This window comes from Dermacentor silvarum, chromosome 4 (assembly GCF_013339745.2).
Source record: "Dermacentor silvarum isolate Dsil-2018 chromosome 4, BIME_Dsil_1.4, whole genome shotgun sequence".
In the NCBI taxonomy this organism is placed as follows: domain Eukaryota; kingdom Metazoa; phylum Arthropoda; class Arachnida; order Ixodida; family Ixodidae; genus Dermacentor; species Dermacentor silvarum.
In genome coordinates this window covers 215,218,697-215,236,847 of record NC_051157.2, presented here as the reverse complement: position 1 = coordinate 215,236,847, position 18,151 = coordinate 215,218,697, and the positions used below count along the sequence as shown (strand labels likewise).

The 18,151-nt window shown below is 52.6% G+C and overlaps 1 protein-coding gene across 5 annotated transcripts in view; it reads left to right on the top strand.

The window, feature by feature from the left end:
• LOC119449227 (putative phosphoenolpyruvate synthase) overlaps positions 1–18,151 on the top strand; it is a 614,437-nt gene that overhangs the window by 394,164 nt on the left and 202,122 nt on the right. For all 5 annotated transcript variants that reach the window (XR_007466614.1, XR_007466613.1, XR_007466615.1 and 2 more), the window contains exon 24: positions 16,778–16,882. Coding sequence is in view for 2 of the 5 variants with exons in the window: in XM_049666356.1 (XP_049522313.1) it covers positions 16,778–16,882 (105 nt within the window). In the remaining 3 variants the exon portion in view is untranslated. The remainder of the gene's footprint in view (positions 1–16,777; positions 16,883–18,151) is intronic.

The following is an 18,151-nucleotide window of genomic DNA, read 5'->3' as shown; positions in this document are numbered from 1 at the left end:
TGCGCTTTCATAATGTTTTGGTGGAGGAGATCTGCGCCGGTGTGTAAACACAGTAGCGAGGGCATCGAACCACAGTATAGGGAAACATTCGACCTCGTCTTCTTCTGTTCTCTCGCTGCTGGCACATACCTACTGTAGCAACTGTAGCGACTGTACACTCAACAAAAACGTCCCTCGATCTTCGCTTCTTTGAACACCATTCTCTTCTTCGTCGCCTCCTGTGGCGTTCCCGTCGTCCGATTCTCGCGCACGAGCCGCCGGTCTGTTAGCACGTGGTATGGGCACGTGCTGCCCAGCTTTGCCTTGCGGAGCCCTGCTTGACGCTTGCGGTGTGGCGGCTCTTTGAAACTCAGTTAGGATGTGACGGCCGTCTTTTTGTTCTCGCCATGCTGGCGGCATTAGCCCCATCCGAAGAAACATCGTCCCGGTGCGTAGAAAAGGCTAAGAGAGGACAACTTCTTTAAAGGGACAGTGGTCAGAGGATGGCCAGTGCTAGGCTTGATCACATGTGCAAATTCTGTTATTCAATGCTTTTCATGGCAAACCTTCATTCGTACTACATGTACGACCTCTGGGCGAGTCCTGCGTCGTGTGGAGCAGACTTGGCCTTCAGGAGTTACCTCGTAGCTTAAGGGACTTAGCCGGCGAAGTACTCTGTAGGGGCCAAAATAACGCCGCAGTAGCTTCTCCGAAAGACCGGGTGTACGTATAGGCGTCCATACCCACACTTTGTCTCCCGAGTTGTACTGCACCTCTCTTCGCCCTAGGTTGTACCAGTTTGCGTCGACGTATTGCTGTTGTACGATGCGGTGCTTTGCCAACTGCCGTGCTTCTTCTCCCTTTCCATGTACTGACCAACGTTAGGGTCGTCTTCACTGCTGTAGTTTACAGGTAACATCGCGTCTAGTGTCTTTGTTACTGTCCGACCGTAAACAAGGTCAAATGGCGTGAAATGTATCGTCTCTTGCACAACAGTATTATACGCAAAAGCAGCATATTCTAGAATACTGTCCCATGTCTGATGCTCTATGTCCACGTACATTGAGATCATGTCCGCAAGTGTTCTATTGAGCCGTTGAATCAGGCCGCTTGCTTGCGGATGGTATGCTGTGGTTTTTCTATGATCAGTATGTGTTAGTTTCATAACAGACTGCATCAAACGAGCCATAAAAGCTGTTCATTTGTCTCTTATGAGTGCCTTAGGTGCGCCATGTCGTAAGAATATGTGTGTGACAAAAAACTGAGCCACTTCAATGGCGGTTCCTTTTGCAAGAGAAGATGTCTCAGCATACCGGGTCAGATAATCGGTTGCTGCCACAATCCACCGCTTTCCTGAGGTTGAAACGGGAAATGGGCCAAGTAAATCCACTCCTATTTGTTCAAATGGCGCTGCTGGTGGCAGTATCGGTTGCAGAAAACCTGCTGGTTTGAGTGGCGGTGTTTTGCGCCTTTGACAATCTCGGCACGATTTGACATAGTGCTGCACTGAATTCACCAACTTCGGCCAGTAATATTTCTGTTGGGTTCTCGCCAGGGTCCTACTAACGCCCAAGTGGCGAACTGCAAGGTCATCATAGCAAGCTTCTAAGGTCTCAGCTCGCAGAGATGATGGCACGAGAAGTAGAAATGTCTCACCACTGTGCTCGAAGTTTCGTTTGTAGAGGACGTTGTTCCGAAGGACATACGAACACAATCCACGGACGAAAACTGGAGGCACTTTCACTTGTCGGCCCTCCAGGTACTCGATGTGCAGGAGTAATTCCGGATCAGTACGCTGATAATGAGCCGTTTCCGTAGCATTCACAGCCCCAAGCAATAGGAAATCTTGCTCGTATGCAGGTAACGTAGATTCGATCGGTGCGCGTGATAAGCAATCAGCATCATTGTGGTTGAGACCGGACTTGTACACAACCGTGATGCCACACTCCTGTAGACGCAAACTCCATCTATCGAGTCTTCCGGAAGGGTCCTTGAGGTTCGCCAGCCAGCACAATGAATGATGGTCACTGATGGCTCGAAACGATCTGCTATATAAGTATGGCCGGAACTTACTGATGGCCTATATAACCGTGAGACATTCCTTTTTTGTAGCTGAGTAACTTGTCTCGGCTTTCGATAGGGTACGGCTTGCGTACGCAATGACTTTTTCTTCTCCATTCTGCCATTGAATGGCAATGAGTATGGCAATGAAGTATGGCAATGAGACCAACGTTACTCACGTCGGTGTGTATATCTGTTTCGGCATCTTCATCAAATTGGTCAAATATAGGAGGACTCTGCAAACGCTCGTATAGACCATCCGGTGTAACAAATGCCGTTTTTTCGTGATCTCGCTCATCCACTTCTATCTGCCAGTATCCACTTTTGAGATCCAAAGAAGAGAAGAAGTTAGCATTGCGTAGTTTGTCCACGGTGTCGTCGATGCGTGGGAGTCGGTAAACATCCCGCTTCGTGACGAGGTTGAGTTTCCTGTAATCACCACAAAATCGTAGGGTGTTATCCTTCTTTTTGATCAGGACTACCGGATATGCCCACGGGCTATTGGATGGCTGCATTACATCGTCCTTGAGCATTTCCTGTACTTGACTTCGTATCGCTTCACTTTCTTTTAGAGCGACTCGGTACGGGTGTTGGCGCACTGGTCTAGCAGGTTGTTCGACCACAATGCGGTTTTTTGCGACGGGAGTACGACGGACTTTCGATGAAGCCGAAAATCATTCAGCAAACTCTGTGACCAAGCTCACAATCTTATTTCTTTGTGGTGATGACAGCTCTAGGTCAATGTCGATAGGAGGCAAGAACACTGTCTAAAGTGACAGAAGCTGGTGATGCTGCATCGAGGGTTGACACATCCGCAAGTTGTGCATAGTCATGAAGATACGCTATGGCTTTTCCCTTCACCACGTGTTGAGCCTCATTGCCAAAGTTAGTTAAGAGGTCATCCGCACATCCGTTACGCAGTTGAACTAAGCCTCTTGTCACGCACGTTTGCTTTTCCAGCAGCAGCCCGATATTTCCGTCTGTAAGTCTCTCATAGTCACGAAATACGTCGCTCCTCACAATTGCAGTCACACTGCGCCTTGCCGGCACCGTCACGTGCTCATCCAGAATACGGAGAGAGGAAATATGTGGCTGTTCCGTATCCGAAATGGCAACAGCATTTTCTGTAGAAAACACCATGCGATATTCTTGCAAGTCGATAATTGCGCCATTCGTTTGCAAACAGTCCATGCCCAGGATCAGATCACGGGAACACTCGGGTAGAACATTAAAGCTGCTGACATATAAAAGCCTCTAAAAGCCTCCAATGGGTCAATACCTTTTACAGCGTAAGCTGTTGTGGGCTCATTCCAATAGCCGTTTCGGGTCGCGATGATGGCGCCGCTGGCGGCGTCCGCCGCGTAACCGCTACCGCCGGAAACGCGAAAAAGTACCCGATTCCTGCCGGGATCGAACCCGCGCCCGCTGCGCGGGAGCCGGATACTCTAACAGTGAGCCACGCAAGCGCTTGCTATCGGGCCGCGGAAAATGCCCTATCAGGCAAACGCAGGGGGAGACGACTCGAGCCTCCGCCAGTATGGTGGCGTCATCTAGGTAAGGTGCCTGCAGACGCAGCGTTTGCAGATGCCGACGACGATATGCGATTCAGACGCAGCGCGCAATCAAGGCGCTCCAGAGCTGCCGATCCTCCGCCAGTATGGTGGCGCCATCTAGTTAAGGTGCCTGGAAACGCGGCGCGCCCGACATGTAAGTTGCAGTTCTAAGGCTTGATCGGGCTCAGCAGACTGTGTGCAGAGAGCATTACAAGCCGCAGCTCGCCGTCGACGCCGGGCGGACAGTTCAGATCGTTCTCGTCAAAACGAGGCGAACGCACTGCCGCGAAGACCCTGTTGTGCGTAGTGCCCAAATTAGAGCTACTCTTGAGCTGCTCCGTCAGCTCTCTACGGAGCGGCGCCCGCGTGCCACACTCCCACAGCGCATGCGCCTCCCCTCCCCCTCTCTCTCCTCTCCTACGCTCCCTCCTTTCTCTCCTCTAGGAATACGGAGCGGCTCGTTCGACAGGCGGTGCGACAGCTGCATACTCCGCTGGGGGCGCCACGGTAGTTCCGCGGTATGAAAATGACGGAGGGCGCGTGCCTCATTCTCTCTCCTGTACAGCGCTACAGTGCCTAGAATATACTTAGTAGTGTGCCCACCGCGGGCATCGCGGTGGCACGGAGAATGATGCCTTCCGCCGGCGGCCACCAGACGGCGATAGCCGTAGGGACCGTGCTATACGGAGCGGCGTCTCTAGCCAACGCGCGCGTGTGTGAGAGACGCCGATGGGCTGCCCCAGCCCGTTTCGCGCTGCGGAACGTTGGTTCAGGTGCAAAGCGTAATCGAAAGAATATGATTTCGTTGCACCAACGAACGATCGTACGCACAGTTATCATTATTACACTACACGATACCGGGTGTTTCTTCGAAAAATACCAATAAATAAATACGTGGTTTTCGAGGAAGTATCTTTTTTTTTCAAACTATTATATGCGACACATGTCCAGAAATGCTAAATTCACACAAATTTGTGGCTAATTACCATAAATTTACTTGATATGTTTAATCACCTAACGGAACTTATTGCGACTGACGGCAATTAAACAGGGTAAATTTTCATGGGCGACAAATCGTCGATTGCAATTTTGAACAAGCGCTCGATTTAGCAATTATTTAATTGTTTCTCACAAATGACAGCCGCCGGAGTTAGTCTTCGATCTGCCCTCTATATATTCTTCTTCCACTCGGATAAACGTTCTGGGTGAGCAGGCGCGATGAAAAATGAAACCTACTCGTTGTTTGAGCGGTATCCACTCGTACAATATGGGGCAAAACAGGTCCTGTGTTTACACCTCGTTTTCTGCGACGACATCGCGGTTCCGTCCGTGAACAGACACTAGTGCGAACCGCGCGCACAGAAAAGAAACCTAGCAATGACAAACATACGCTACTTGCTCGAAAGCAACAACACACCGCAAACGACTGGGCTTACGAACGATGAACGCGCATCCGAAACGCAAGCGACGCGCGTGCAACGAGCGCGTCTCAAGCGCTGCGCCACTCGGTTAGCACGGTCCCAAAGAGTGCAGTCTGGTGACCTCCGGCGGAAGGCATCACCGGTGGTGCCAGCGTCTCCCATTGCAAACGCTCTTCGGTCGGCACACTAGTAAGTATATTCTAGGCACTGTAGCAGCGCCGCGATGAGCGCTCGGCCGCGTAACCATCTCCCGCTCAAGCTGCATACTCCGCTGGGGGCGCCACGGTAGTTCCGCGGTATGAAAATGACGGAGCGAGCGCGCCTCATTCTCTCTCCTGTGCAGCGCCGCAATGAGCGCTCGGGCCGCTGCCACGTAACCATCTCCCGCTCAAGCTAAGCATCTTCCCGCTGCTTCGCATCCATACATGGTTGCCTTTAGCGGGCGGTGGAGTAATCTTTTTTTAACACGAAAGTGTTTTATGCCGGGGTCCACCAAGACTTCATTGACGTATTTCCGTCACGGAAATACGTGAGTGAACATAATACAAAGAAAGAAACCAGAAGAATAAGTTCCACAAACATGCAAAATTTGGAAATCGAACCCACGACCTCTCGGTCCGCGACGATAGATCGCCGAGCGTTTAACCCATTGCGCCACAAACGCATTTGCAGAGAGCTACACAGACGCGCCTTATATATCTAACACTCCTCCGTGTACCCGCGCTCTTGCTCGGGGCGGTGCCGCCGCCTACGAGCAGAAAAGAGAAGTACTGCATTATGACACTAACGCGCACCGACAGTGAACGCTTCGGTGGTCTCAGCACTACGACGCCTCGATGCCAGCATTCGAAGGGACGCTGGCATCAAGAAGCACTACCAACGCCACCTAGGTGGCGTTCACCGTACTCAGCACAGCGGAGCGTGGCCTCCGCAATTAGCTCTGAAAATGTTTCTGAAGTTGATCGCGGAGGCTGCAATTACGACGCGCTGTACGCGCTGATTTGACTCGGTGACGATTCAGTTACGTGCTTTGTCTTGCGCGTTGTATTAGTGTGTCAGTTACGTGCTTCGTCTTTCGCGTTGTGCTAGCGTGTGCAGCGTAGTGCAGCTTCCATATGCACGACGGTTGCTCATGGTCATCGACGTTGGTAGTCGTGATGGAGGAGACGTGCCACCAGGCGTCAGCGTGGGTGCATCAACGCCTAAGGGCGCTTTAGCCACAAAACACCAATAGACATTATATATCAATGTGCAATAAACATTACACTACTTCTGTGAAGACACGTTTCACTTTCGTGTTCTATACCGATTCCTATATAAGAGGGATCAACCACATTTTTTCAATTTTCTGGCGAGTACACTGCTAATAACTGAATAGTCCGCACCAGTGTCTATCAACGCAGTCACAAAGTCGTATGATGAAGCGCAACTCAGAAGTAACGTCGTCATCACTGCACTTGTTCGTCGTTTCGTCACTGCCGTCGTCTTGTCGGATTGGCGATGGAGGACCTTCAGTTTTCCGGGCTTCAGCTGCCTTGCCTCCCAAAAGGTCGCTTGCTCTATAGCTTTCCCGTCGCGGAATTTGTGAGCGGTGCCTCGGTGTAATGAAAGATGGATGAGGACGGGGCTACCTCTAACGCATAGGCGCTGCCGATCGAGGTTCACGTTGCTGGGGGTTCCGAATACCTTGGCGCGTAGATAAAAGTGCTTCAATTTCATAAGAAGGAACGCTGCCAGCGCTAGGAGCCAACGGACGCATCCGCATCAAGCTCCGTGATTTTCCGACTTTCTCGCCGTAAATCTTCTTCTAGGTAAATACTTTTTGCACGAGTGGGTGCGTGAAGTGTTTCCGAACCCGTGGATATCAATTTCACGTGTTTTCTGACGGACATTGTCAAGTGAGAATTTCTTTTTGCCTCGACCACAATTTCTCGCCTGACGGTTGGGCCTAGCGCAGTTTCGCGCCTAGGCTCAGCGCGGCCGCGCGTTCTCTCGCGGCCGCCCGCCTTTCCTACCGCACCTGGCCGCCCACCGACATGAAGTGCGTAGTAGAAGGAAACACGATCTCGACCGACGAAGGGGAGGACGACTCTTGGTAGCCGCCACCCGGTTTTCGTGCCCAGGAGAAGCGAAGGCTCGAGCTTCGCCAAGCCACGCCGGACCCGAAGGACGCCGAGCAAACGCGGCCACCTCGCAATGATCTGAAGCCGCGACCGCCACCCCAGCGACGACGCGGCCCCTTACCTAGGATGCCGGCCGACGCCATTCACATCGTGGGACGGGCCAAAGCCCCAATCGACATCACGAAGCTGCCGCCCTGGCAACTATACGCAGCCCTACTCAAGGCAGCGTCGCTACCGGACCAGCCACCGGCGTCCCGCGACCAAGTAAGGGTCCACCCTACCAACAAAACATTCACTCTAAGCGTGCAAGACTCAGATCAAGCAAAGACGTACCTCCAAGTTACGTCCCTAAAATTCGGGGACCAGGCCATCGAAATTCACATTTACGCCCCGCCGCCAGACGATGCGTTTCGTGGGATCATGTTTCACGCATTCGACCATTTTTCCGATGAAGAAATCCTGCAAGACCTACAGGAGAGCAACCCGAATATGCCCGTGGTGGGCGGCCGCCGTATGGGACGGACCAGTCGCATACTCGTCACGATGCTCGGGGATCATCTACCCCGATAGATATTTTACCACGGCGTGCACATACGCCTCTACCCTTTCTATCGTAAGGTGGAAGCCTGCTTCAATTGTCGCAAGGTGGGCCACCGAACCGACTTGTGCCCTCATCCCAGACGCAACCGCTGTTACCGTTGCGGCGAAGACCACCCGTCGGCCCCGCAAGACGCCCAGCCGACATGCCAGGCCCGCTGCATTGTTTGCAACGGTAGACACAACACAAACAGTTGGAACTGTAAATATCGCTTCGTGAAGAAGCCAACGCCATCCGGCCCAAACTCGAAATGGTCTAAATCGCCTCGACGACCGTCGATCCTACGAACCGGCCGCTCGCCATCCCGCGATCAGTCTTTCCCGCCTCTCGGCCAACCGCCGCAGCAAGAACGGGCCAGTCGCTCGAGATCCCGCACCGGCAACAGATCTCCGTCCCGCTCGACGGCCCGCTCCAGGACCCCGTCAACCAGCCGCTACTTCTTGGCCTCGCCCTCCCCGGGTGCTTCGACGTCGGTCGACTGTTCCGTGGATTCGACCAAGGGCTCGTCGCAGTCGTCGTCCGGCCTCACGAAGGTTGCCTGGGCCCAAGGACCCCCGTCCTCGCTGAAGCCATCGTCACAGGACCCGTCGCAGGACACACAGGTGAGGGAGCTGGTCAGAGAAAATACCTCTCTTAAGGCCCGATTGTCCTCGCAGCAGTCCCAAATCTCAACACTCCTATCTCGAATAAAAAACCTTACTCAGCACATACAGTCGCTCGACTCCAAATTGGATAGGGCCCTCACCCAACCGCCCGTAACAACCACCGTCCCACAGCAGCAGCAGCCGCAAGCCGCCGCTGCGGGAAAGCGTAAAGCCACCACTTCAACTGAGTCGCTTCAAATAGACGCATCCATTACAGGGGCAGTCACGAAAGCCGTAGCTGAGGCATTTCAAGCCAGCGACGCAAAGCTCGAAGCCCGTTTTAACGCCTTGGATGCGAAATTCGAGACCCGTCTCAATACCATGCAACAGGCCATAGTTGCCCACTTCGCAAATCTAGAGCAGGCAATCGGCAACACGCACGCTTCGCACAACACTCTGAAACAATACACAGAAAATGCGTTCGCTAGCGTTCATAAGCATCTTGAACGCCACCGCTCCTCATCGCACAGTCGCAAGGGGCCACTCCCATGAATTAATCATGGCTCGTACCAATCTGATCGTATGGCAGTGGAACTGCAGGGGGTACCGCAAAAAACGGAGCGATCTGCAGCAACTCGTACTGAAATTACATAGCGATCCGCAGGCAAACACTGAATCAATTCCGGACGTCACCGCGTTGCAAGAAACGTCCGCCCCAGCCGCCCTTCCTAGCTACGCGGCCCACCAGCAGCTCGACCCGCACGGCTCCCCTTGCACTTCCAAGCTTGTACACAACAACCTCACGGCGACACAGCACGATATAGAATACACAGACATCCCACACACACTCGTCGAAATCCTACCACGAAAACGCGCGGATCGGTCGCTATTCGTTCTGAACGTTTATTGTTCCCCGCGAGCAGCTGTAGAAAATTTCTCTCATCTTTTTCGCAAAACGCTAGCACTCGCCGGTGACGCGCAACTGCTAGTGCTCGGCGATTTCAACGCACGCCACCCTGACTGGGGCTACATGCACACAAACCCCCGAGGCAAAAAGTTATGGTCCCTCGTGCAGGATCTGCGCCTTACCTTGCTAAACGACCCGCAACAGCCGCCCACCCGAATAGACAACAGCGTATGCCGCGACACCTCGACAGACCTCACGTTTTGCAAGAACGTGACGCAAGCGTCCTGGGAGAACACGGGCCTACTTGTGGGCAGCGATCACTACATCCTTGTGACCACAGTGCAGACGTTTGTCTGCAAGCGGCCCAAGCCCACGGCACGCATCACGGAATGGCCCAAGTTCCGCAAGCTGCGCGAAGAGCAAGCCCCGGACACCATTACCGACCTCCGCGACTGGATCGCCTCTTTGCACGAGAACGTGAACATCACGACGCGCGAGATAGAAGCGACCGCCAGCGATTCGCCTACGACCGACTCTCGTGTTGTGCACATGTGGGATGCGTATGCGAGCCTCCTCCGCAGGTGGCGGCGGCAACGACACGACAAGAAGCTGCGCCGCCGCATCGAGGCGCTCGCACGCGAGATCGAAAGCCACAGTCATGCCCTCGCGCAGCAACAGTGGGGCCAGTTGTGCGACGGCCTGAACAGGCAGATGAGCAGCAAGAAAACGTGGCATCTGCGTCACTTGCTCGATCCCGGCACTTCAAAGTCGTCGGCCCAGAAACAGCTGGAACAGCTCCTGCACAACTGCCCGGGAACTGACGCCGACTTACTCGACGAGCTAGCCGACTGCTACGTGGGGCTTGGCCCACCGACTACACCGCCACCACCTTTGCCCCCTTACAATGGTGACCCAAACCCCACGTTTGACGCCGATTTTACGGAGGCCGAAATGTATGCGGCTCTCCTCAAACTTCGCACGACCTCGGCGTCCGATCCCGACGGCGTTACAAAGTACTAAGAAACCTCGACAACAAATCGGTTGCCGCACTCGCGCAATATGCAAACGAGTGCTGGCATTCGAGCAAAATACCTCAAGAATGGAAACACGTGAAACTCGTGTTCATCCCGAAACCCGGCAAAAAGATGGATATCGCCAACCTACGTCCCATCTCGCTTAACTCGTGCCTCGGCAAATTGATCGAACACGTTGTCCTCGCGAGACTGCAAACTTACGCGGAAGAGAACCTGTTTCCACCGACGATGCTGGGGTTCCGTGCCCATCTTTCCACGCAAGACGCACTCGTTGAAATACATAACGACCTACTTCGGACACCGCCTCACGCAGGAACCCGCGCCCTGCTCGGCATCGACCTCCACAAGGCCTTCGATATGGTGCAACACGCGGCTATTGCCTCGAACCTTGCCGCCATACATCCGGGCGAGCGCACGTACAATTACGTATGTGACTTCCTTTCAGACCGACCCTCGGGGATGACCCTCGGGGATAGAGGCACCCCTCAAGGGGCAGTCCTCTCCCCATTTCTTTTCAATCTGGTCATGAGTACACTTCCTGCCTCGCTCAACGAGATCCCCGGCTTACGCCACACCATCTATGCCGATGATATTACACTGTGGACGGCCACGGGCTCGGACGGCCAGATTGAAGAGACCCTTCAACGTGTCGCCCACGCCGTCGTTCACCACGCAACGCAGGCGGGCCTCAAATGTTCGGAGAGTAAATCTGAACTCTTGCTGCTCAGACCTCCCGACGCCGCAAGAACAAACACCCCCCCCCCCTTTACCGACCATCCAAGTCTACGTAAATGGCATGGCCTTACCGCAACTGAACCACATGCGAATCCTCGGTCTTCACGTCCAAACAGGCCAATACAACACCGCCACGCTTGACCGGCTTACCGTTGCGGTCACACAGACGGCCCGTCTCATCGCACGCGTATCTGCCCACCGGCAAGGCATGTGCGAAAAGTAACTTCTCCAACTCATTCACGCCTTCGTGATATCGCGCATCACCTACGCCCTACCGTACCTCCGCCTTTTACGCGCCGAAAAGGACAGAGTCGAACTAGTCATTCGCAAGGTCTACAGCTAGCTCTAGGCCTTGCCCCCACCACCTCCACGACACATCTCCTGAGCCTCGGTCTTCACAACACCCTCGACGAATTGATTGAGGCACATCGCACTGCCCAAATACGTCTTCGCGGAAGCAAGACCGGCCGGTGGATCCTCGATCGCATCGGCTTCAATGCATTGCCCTCGGGCCAAGACCCGATCTGCCTACTTACTCCGATACGACAACGCTGTATAATCAAACCACTACCGAAAAATATGCTGGCCGACCACCACGACGGGCGTCGACAGGCGAGGGCGCAGGCCCTGCACGAGACCTACGCCTCAAGCAAAGAGGCAGCATACGTTGATGCGGCCCGTTACACCTCGCAGTCGAAAGCGTACGCTCTCAGCGTTATGGCTATCCGCACTCCCTCGAACACGACCACTGCCTTACGCATCGCCGGCTCCGTGCGCGCCCTAAACCCCGGCGAAGCGATTTGAAAACCGCCATATTTCACTTTGCTCGTGGCACCGTCACCCCTGTCATCCTGCACCTTCTTCAACCCCTCGCTCGTCAGTCTGACGACGAGGATCCCCCACCCATATCGCTAGTTTGGGTCCCTGCACACTCGGACAACCCGGGAAACGAGGCCGCCCACCGGAAAGTTCGAGGATTCGTCAACCGTGCGGCGGGCAGTGCCACGGATCCCGAGGAGGGCCCTGGCGAGCCTCTCACCTCGTATCACGACATCGCGCAACATTACCGCCTCGCTCGCCAAACGAAACCGCCACGGCACCCCAAACTCACGAAACCCCAGCAAATCGTTTGGCACCACCTCCAGACCCATTCGCTCCCTTGCCCGCAAATATACAGTCACATATACCCCGATCTCTTTAGCCCACACTGTTCGCAGTGCGGCACGATCGCCACCCTTGCCCACATACTCTGGGACTGCAGCGAGGGCCCACCCCCGCCTGATCCCCTGACCACTCCCTCGCCCGAAGCGTGGGATAACGTGCTCCGGAACTCTAGCCTCGACGTGCAACTCTGGGCCATTCAAGGAGCCGAGGAGGTGGCGGCCAGGCACCGCCTGACCACCATCCCTCAGTGAAATTTATTTTCACCTAAATAAAGTTGTTTCTCTCTCTCTCTCAATTTCATAGGAGCGCTCACTGTTTCGAGGGCAAGGCACATTGACAGAGAAGCCACGCTGTCATACTGGACGATACTGACATTCCCGATATAGGTGACCATCCTCTCCACAGTGGTAGCAGAGGGGACGCCGGTCTGCAGTGCGCCATACATCGCTTTTACGTGGTCTTCCTTCCGCCATGGGCGGTTCATTGCGAGGAAGTATCTGGGGTACTGCGGCGGTTCGTCCAACGTCTGTGCGTTCTAGGTCCTGACGTAAAACTTAGGCGTACGATATCCGCGGCTGACGCTCTGGTTGTGCGCCGAGCGGTACCTGACGCTCTGGCTCACTAATTACTTGCCGGACTTCTTCGCGTATGACATCGGTAATTGAGGACACCGTAGCAGGACTTTGGGCCAGCTGCAGTTTCTGCGGCTCTTCCTTTACGACGGACCTCACCATTACGCGTAGGATGTCCATGTTGTTGGGGAGGGCTCCTCATTGGACCCAACGTCCAATGATGCGATGCTTACATCTCTGTCGTACTGCCTCGCAGGCTGCTCCAGCGTCTTCTCCATCGTTGTCGCCTTTGATCAAAATTCGGCTACAGTGTGGGGTGGATTACGAACCAGGCTGGCAAAGAGCTCCTGTTTCACACCGCACATTAGGTGCCGCAATTTCTCGTCCTCAGCCATGTTCGGGTCGGCTCAGTGGCAGAGGTGGGACATGTCTTCAATGTACATGGTCACACTTTCATAATTCCGCTCGTTCCTCGCCTGAAGAGCGGCGTCTGCCCTCTGTCTGTGGTCTGTGCTCGGGTACGTAGCAAGCAGCTCTCGTCGGAAGTCGTTCCACGATGATAACGACGCTTCGTGGTTTTGAAACAACGTTCGTGCAGATTCCTCCATCGCGAAGTACACATAACGGTGTTTCGTGCCAACCGTTACATGTGGCGACAAGTTCGAAGTTTTCGATCCAGTCCTCGGCATCCTCGAAAGTGTGTCCGTGAAAGGCGGCGTCCGGGGTGAGTCTACGACGCTGCTGCCCTTGGTGAATCGGCGAGAGGACCAAACTTGGGGGCGTCACCTCGTATGCGGGGATTTGTGCGTTGGCGGACAGGTGTTAATTCCGTTGGCTCCAAACTTCGAGGATCCGGGCCACCTTCCCTGGTTTGTGTGGGGCTTGCAATCATAATGCGCACCTCCACCAGATATGTAAGCAATACTTACGATAGCCGTTTCGATGAAAACTAATTTATTCTTGGCAAACCTGTGCCCGTCAGCTAAATAGACTGTACACTCAACAAAAACGTCCCTCGAGCTTCGCTTCTTCGATCGTGGTTCTCTTCTTCGTCACCTCCGGCCACGTGCCAGTCGTCTGATTCTCGCGCACAAGCCGCCGGTATGTCAGCACGTGGTGTTGGCACGCGCGGCCCAGCGTTACCTTGCATAGCCTTGCTTGACGCTTGTGGTGTGGCGGCTCTTTGAAACACAGTTAGGATGTGGCGGCCGTCTTTTTGTTCTCGTCATGCTGGCGGCAATATATATGACGCAGGTTCGATTACTCCCAGCACGGGGTGAACTTTCACGTTTTTTTTTCCTTGAATAGCGGCACGTGTACGTACCCAGTGACCTAACTTCGCGTGAAAGGAAAACGGTTAAATACCAGCACTGACATAGACACTAGAGTGTGCGTGAAGCATCCTGTAAGAATGGTATCTTTAAAAAAATTTACCGACGATTACGATACTCCCTAATGCAAACTTTGAGCGCAGCTTATACGTGACTTCATTTCGCGATATACACGGCCGTGGACAATCTGTCTCGGGCAGCACTTTGCAAGCAGAACGAAGTGTGGCGCGACGGCCTTGGTAATCGGAAGATCGCGCGTGGCAGCGCATAGGTGACGCGTAGGTTAAAGCTTTTAGCGTAGGCGCGATTCACAGTAGCCGCCGCAGACAGACCTCTCAGATGACGCGCGCTACTCTGGCACCACCTCGTAGCCACCGTCGCCAGAGTGCGCGTCTTGCGTGGTACTACGCTTTTCATCTCACGCCTTCGCCATATCCTCCTCCACTTTCCTCCTCGCGCTCATTTCGCTCTCGCCTCTTTTAACACGAAAGTGTTTTATGCCGGGGTCCACCAAGACTTCACTGACGTATTTCCGTCACGGAAATACGTCATAGAACATAATACAAAAAAGAAACCAGAAGAAAAAGTTCCACAAACATGCAAAATTTGGAAATCGAACCCACGACCTCTCGGTCCGCGACGATAGATCGCCGAGCGTTTAACCCATTGCGCCACAAACGCATTTGCAGAGAGCTACACAGACGCGCCTTATATATCTAACACTCCTCCGTGTACCCGCGCTCTTGCTCGGGGCGGTGCCGCCGCCTACGAGCAGAAAAGAGAAGTACTGCATTATGACACTAACGCGCACCGACAGTGAACGCTTCGGTGGTCTCAGCACTACGACGCCTCGATGCCAGCATTCGAAGGGACGCTGGCATCAAGAAGCACTACCAACGCCACCTAGGTGGCGTTCACCGTACTCAGCACAGCGGAGCGTGGCCTCCGCAATTAGCTCTGAAAATGTTTCTGAAGTTAATCGCGGAGGCTGCAATTACGACGCGCTGTACGCGCTGATTTGACTCGGTGACGATTCAGTTACGTGCTTTGTCTTGCGCGTTGTATTAGTGTGTCAGTTACGTGCTTCGTCTTTCGCGTTGTGCTAGCATGTGCAGCGTAGTGCAGCTTCCATATGCACGACGGTTGCTCATGGTCATCGACGTTGGTAGTCGTGATGGAGGAGACGTGCCACCAGGCGTCAGCGTGGGTGCATCAACGCCTAAGGGCGCTTTAGCCACAAAACACCAATAGACATTATATATCAATGTGCAATAAACATTACACTACTTCTGTGAAGACACGTTTCACTTTCGTGTTCTATACCGATTCCTATATAAGAGGGATCAACCACATTTTTTTTCATCCGCTGTCCTCTTTTGCTTGGTTACGCCGGGAATGCCGCGGCTCGTCGCAGGAACGGGCGCCTAAAAGCAGCGCTCTAAAAGAAAGAAGTGGCGGCGACACGTATTTTCTCTCTCCGTCACATCGACCAAGGAAGGTTGGCGGTAGCCAAGGCATTGACGTTTCTTTTTTCAGCGGCGGAAATATGCATTAGATCAACGAAACGTGTAAACAGGCACGTAAAATATTCGTGAGGTGTTTACAAGATACCAACGTCGTGTCATACGTTATATATTGGACAGACAGGAAGATGTTTAAATGTTCTCTTGCGTTACAGGTATTCTGCTGACCATACACTTAGCCTGCCATTGCAGAGAATGTGGCTGTGTTCCTTTCTTTGCTGACAGTCTTTTTTTAATTTCTTATTTTTTTGTCCTTTTGCTGGAACTTATATCAGAATACTCAAGAAACTGTGAAAGAATACCACTTTTCTAGAGGTGCTGCACGTATGTGAGCTAGCCATCGTTCGCACTGGCAAAAAGAAAATCATATTTAGATTATACATCACCTTTTGTATCGCGGTTGCTATAATTTGGGAGCGTTCTATTTCATCCTCTTCAATAATTACCAGCATTTTTTCTTGTTTATCGCCAGATATATTCTTTCATATATTTCCAGTAAATGCTCTTTTATTTGACGGCTCTTGTCCCGTCTATTGCTTTAGTGTCTCTTCCCGCTAATCATCGTGAATACTTTCAAATTCGCCCTATTCGCAATGATTGCCTATACTTCTACTTAGAACACTCGAGTGGTGCGCTACGAGACGGAGAAAGCGATAAGTTTGCCTGGCTGCTGGGCTTGAATGACAATGTTTGTGAGAAAGCGTGGAAATTGCTCAAGAAACTACGACGCGGACAAGAAAGACGCCACACTGGCGTCCTCATTTCTTGCGCGCTGTCCCCACGTTGTCTAAGAAGAACCACCCAGTCTCGTGCCATTTCAAAATGTTTGTGAGCAATAGTACTCGCCTGGACAGATAACTTACATCTTCAATGCGGTGTTCTAAACCTAGCAGCTACTTTGGCAATGCTCTTGAATTGCTCTATCTAGGTACATATGACGTCTGTACAGGAGACTGGGCCTTTCACTGTTATTGTAGCACTGTATAAGGGAGAATACCATTTGTAAAGTTTGGCATAGTCTTCTTTTTCCGGTGGGTTCCACTTTTCAAGATGGAAACTAATCCATCGATCGCTGGAACGATGCTATTCGTTGCTGATGTGTTAAATGCGCTTGAGCTTAAATAGGACATCAACGGGCAGATTAAAGTGGACAGCTCGTGGGCTTACGAGGTGTGATTGCTTCTCTTTGCAGGAACTGGGCACTAAGCTGGCGCTCATGTACAGTCCAGACCCCACCCAGTACGTCCCTTTGTGGATGCTGCAGCAGCGCTATAACTACTTCCTCTGGATGACCGATGTAAGTTGCCAAGTGCGGACGGCGCATCCAGTACTAGTTTCGTCGACAAATATCTGGTCCTGAGGGACCAAACACTTCTTCCACAAAATGTTTTTCAAGCGCATTAGCTCATTCCTTTATTGAACTTTCTTTAGTTCCTTTCATTGTTTATGCGTTATTCTATGCAACAACGACGGCAATATATATATATTCTTCCTGCAACAATATATATATATATATATATATATATATATATATATTATTATTATTATTAAGCCAACAAATAAACATACATAAGAGGCTGTGTTCGTCTTCCTCTCCGTTGTGCCGTCCCGTTGCGCTGCATTTCAAGGTGGTTCTTATGTCAAAATACCAACTAGCCTAACATTCAACTTCTTTAAAATAAAGATACCATGAACAACATAGGGGAAATTGTATTTACTAATAGAATTACAGAAATGGTAGGTTAAAGGAAAGGAAAGTGGATGAAATGACAACTTGCCGCAGCTTGGGAACGATCCCACGTCTTCGCATTACGCGTGTGATGCTGTTATGAGTTGAGCTATCGCGGCGCTGTTTTCCCATCCATGTTCTAGGGTATTTATGTTTTATTGCGATAGCAATTATATGGGCACTCCAAGCGTATTTCTGCCGTCTGCGTCGTCTTCACCGTGAGGTTCCGTATAAAGTCCAAGGGCGATAAAATCGTCGCCGCGCGCCATATGCTGTATGTGCGAGTGAAAGCGAGCGAGGGACGCGCGTTTTCACGGAGAGCGAACGCACGGCGGAGAGCAAACGCGACGTCTTCCTTCGGCCATGGGGGGATGGGAGGGAGGGGAAGCGACGTTTAGCTGCGGCAACAAATGCGTATCTTGCGACTGGGCGCAAGGGGAACTGGCGAGTTAACTTCCCACGCGAAAGGAGGAAAACGGGAAGGCAGCGCGGGAGGGAGGGGGCGTGGCTTCTACTCTGCCAGAAACTGCGTACTTGTACTTTGCGCGCTTACGGGCTGTCGCGTGCACTGTATCTTGAAAGTTACATCCCTACGGCTCTTACCTTTGTATGCGCTGTGCTTTCGCCGCTCAGTTTCCGTTAAAGTGATAGACCGCACGAACCTTCGCTCGCGGCTCCCCCCGCGCTTGCTCACGCCAGGGTTTTGACAGTGGTTGTCCGCGGTCATCGAGTGTGATATAGTTATGTTTACTCGTGCGCGCTGACACCATGCTTGTTAATTCAGTCAGTAAACGAAGGTGTCCAAGTTAATACAGCTGATAAAACTACTGTGATTAC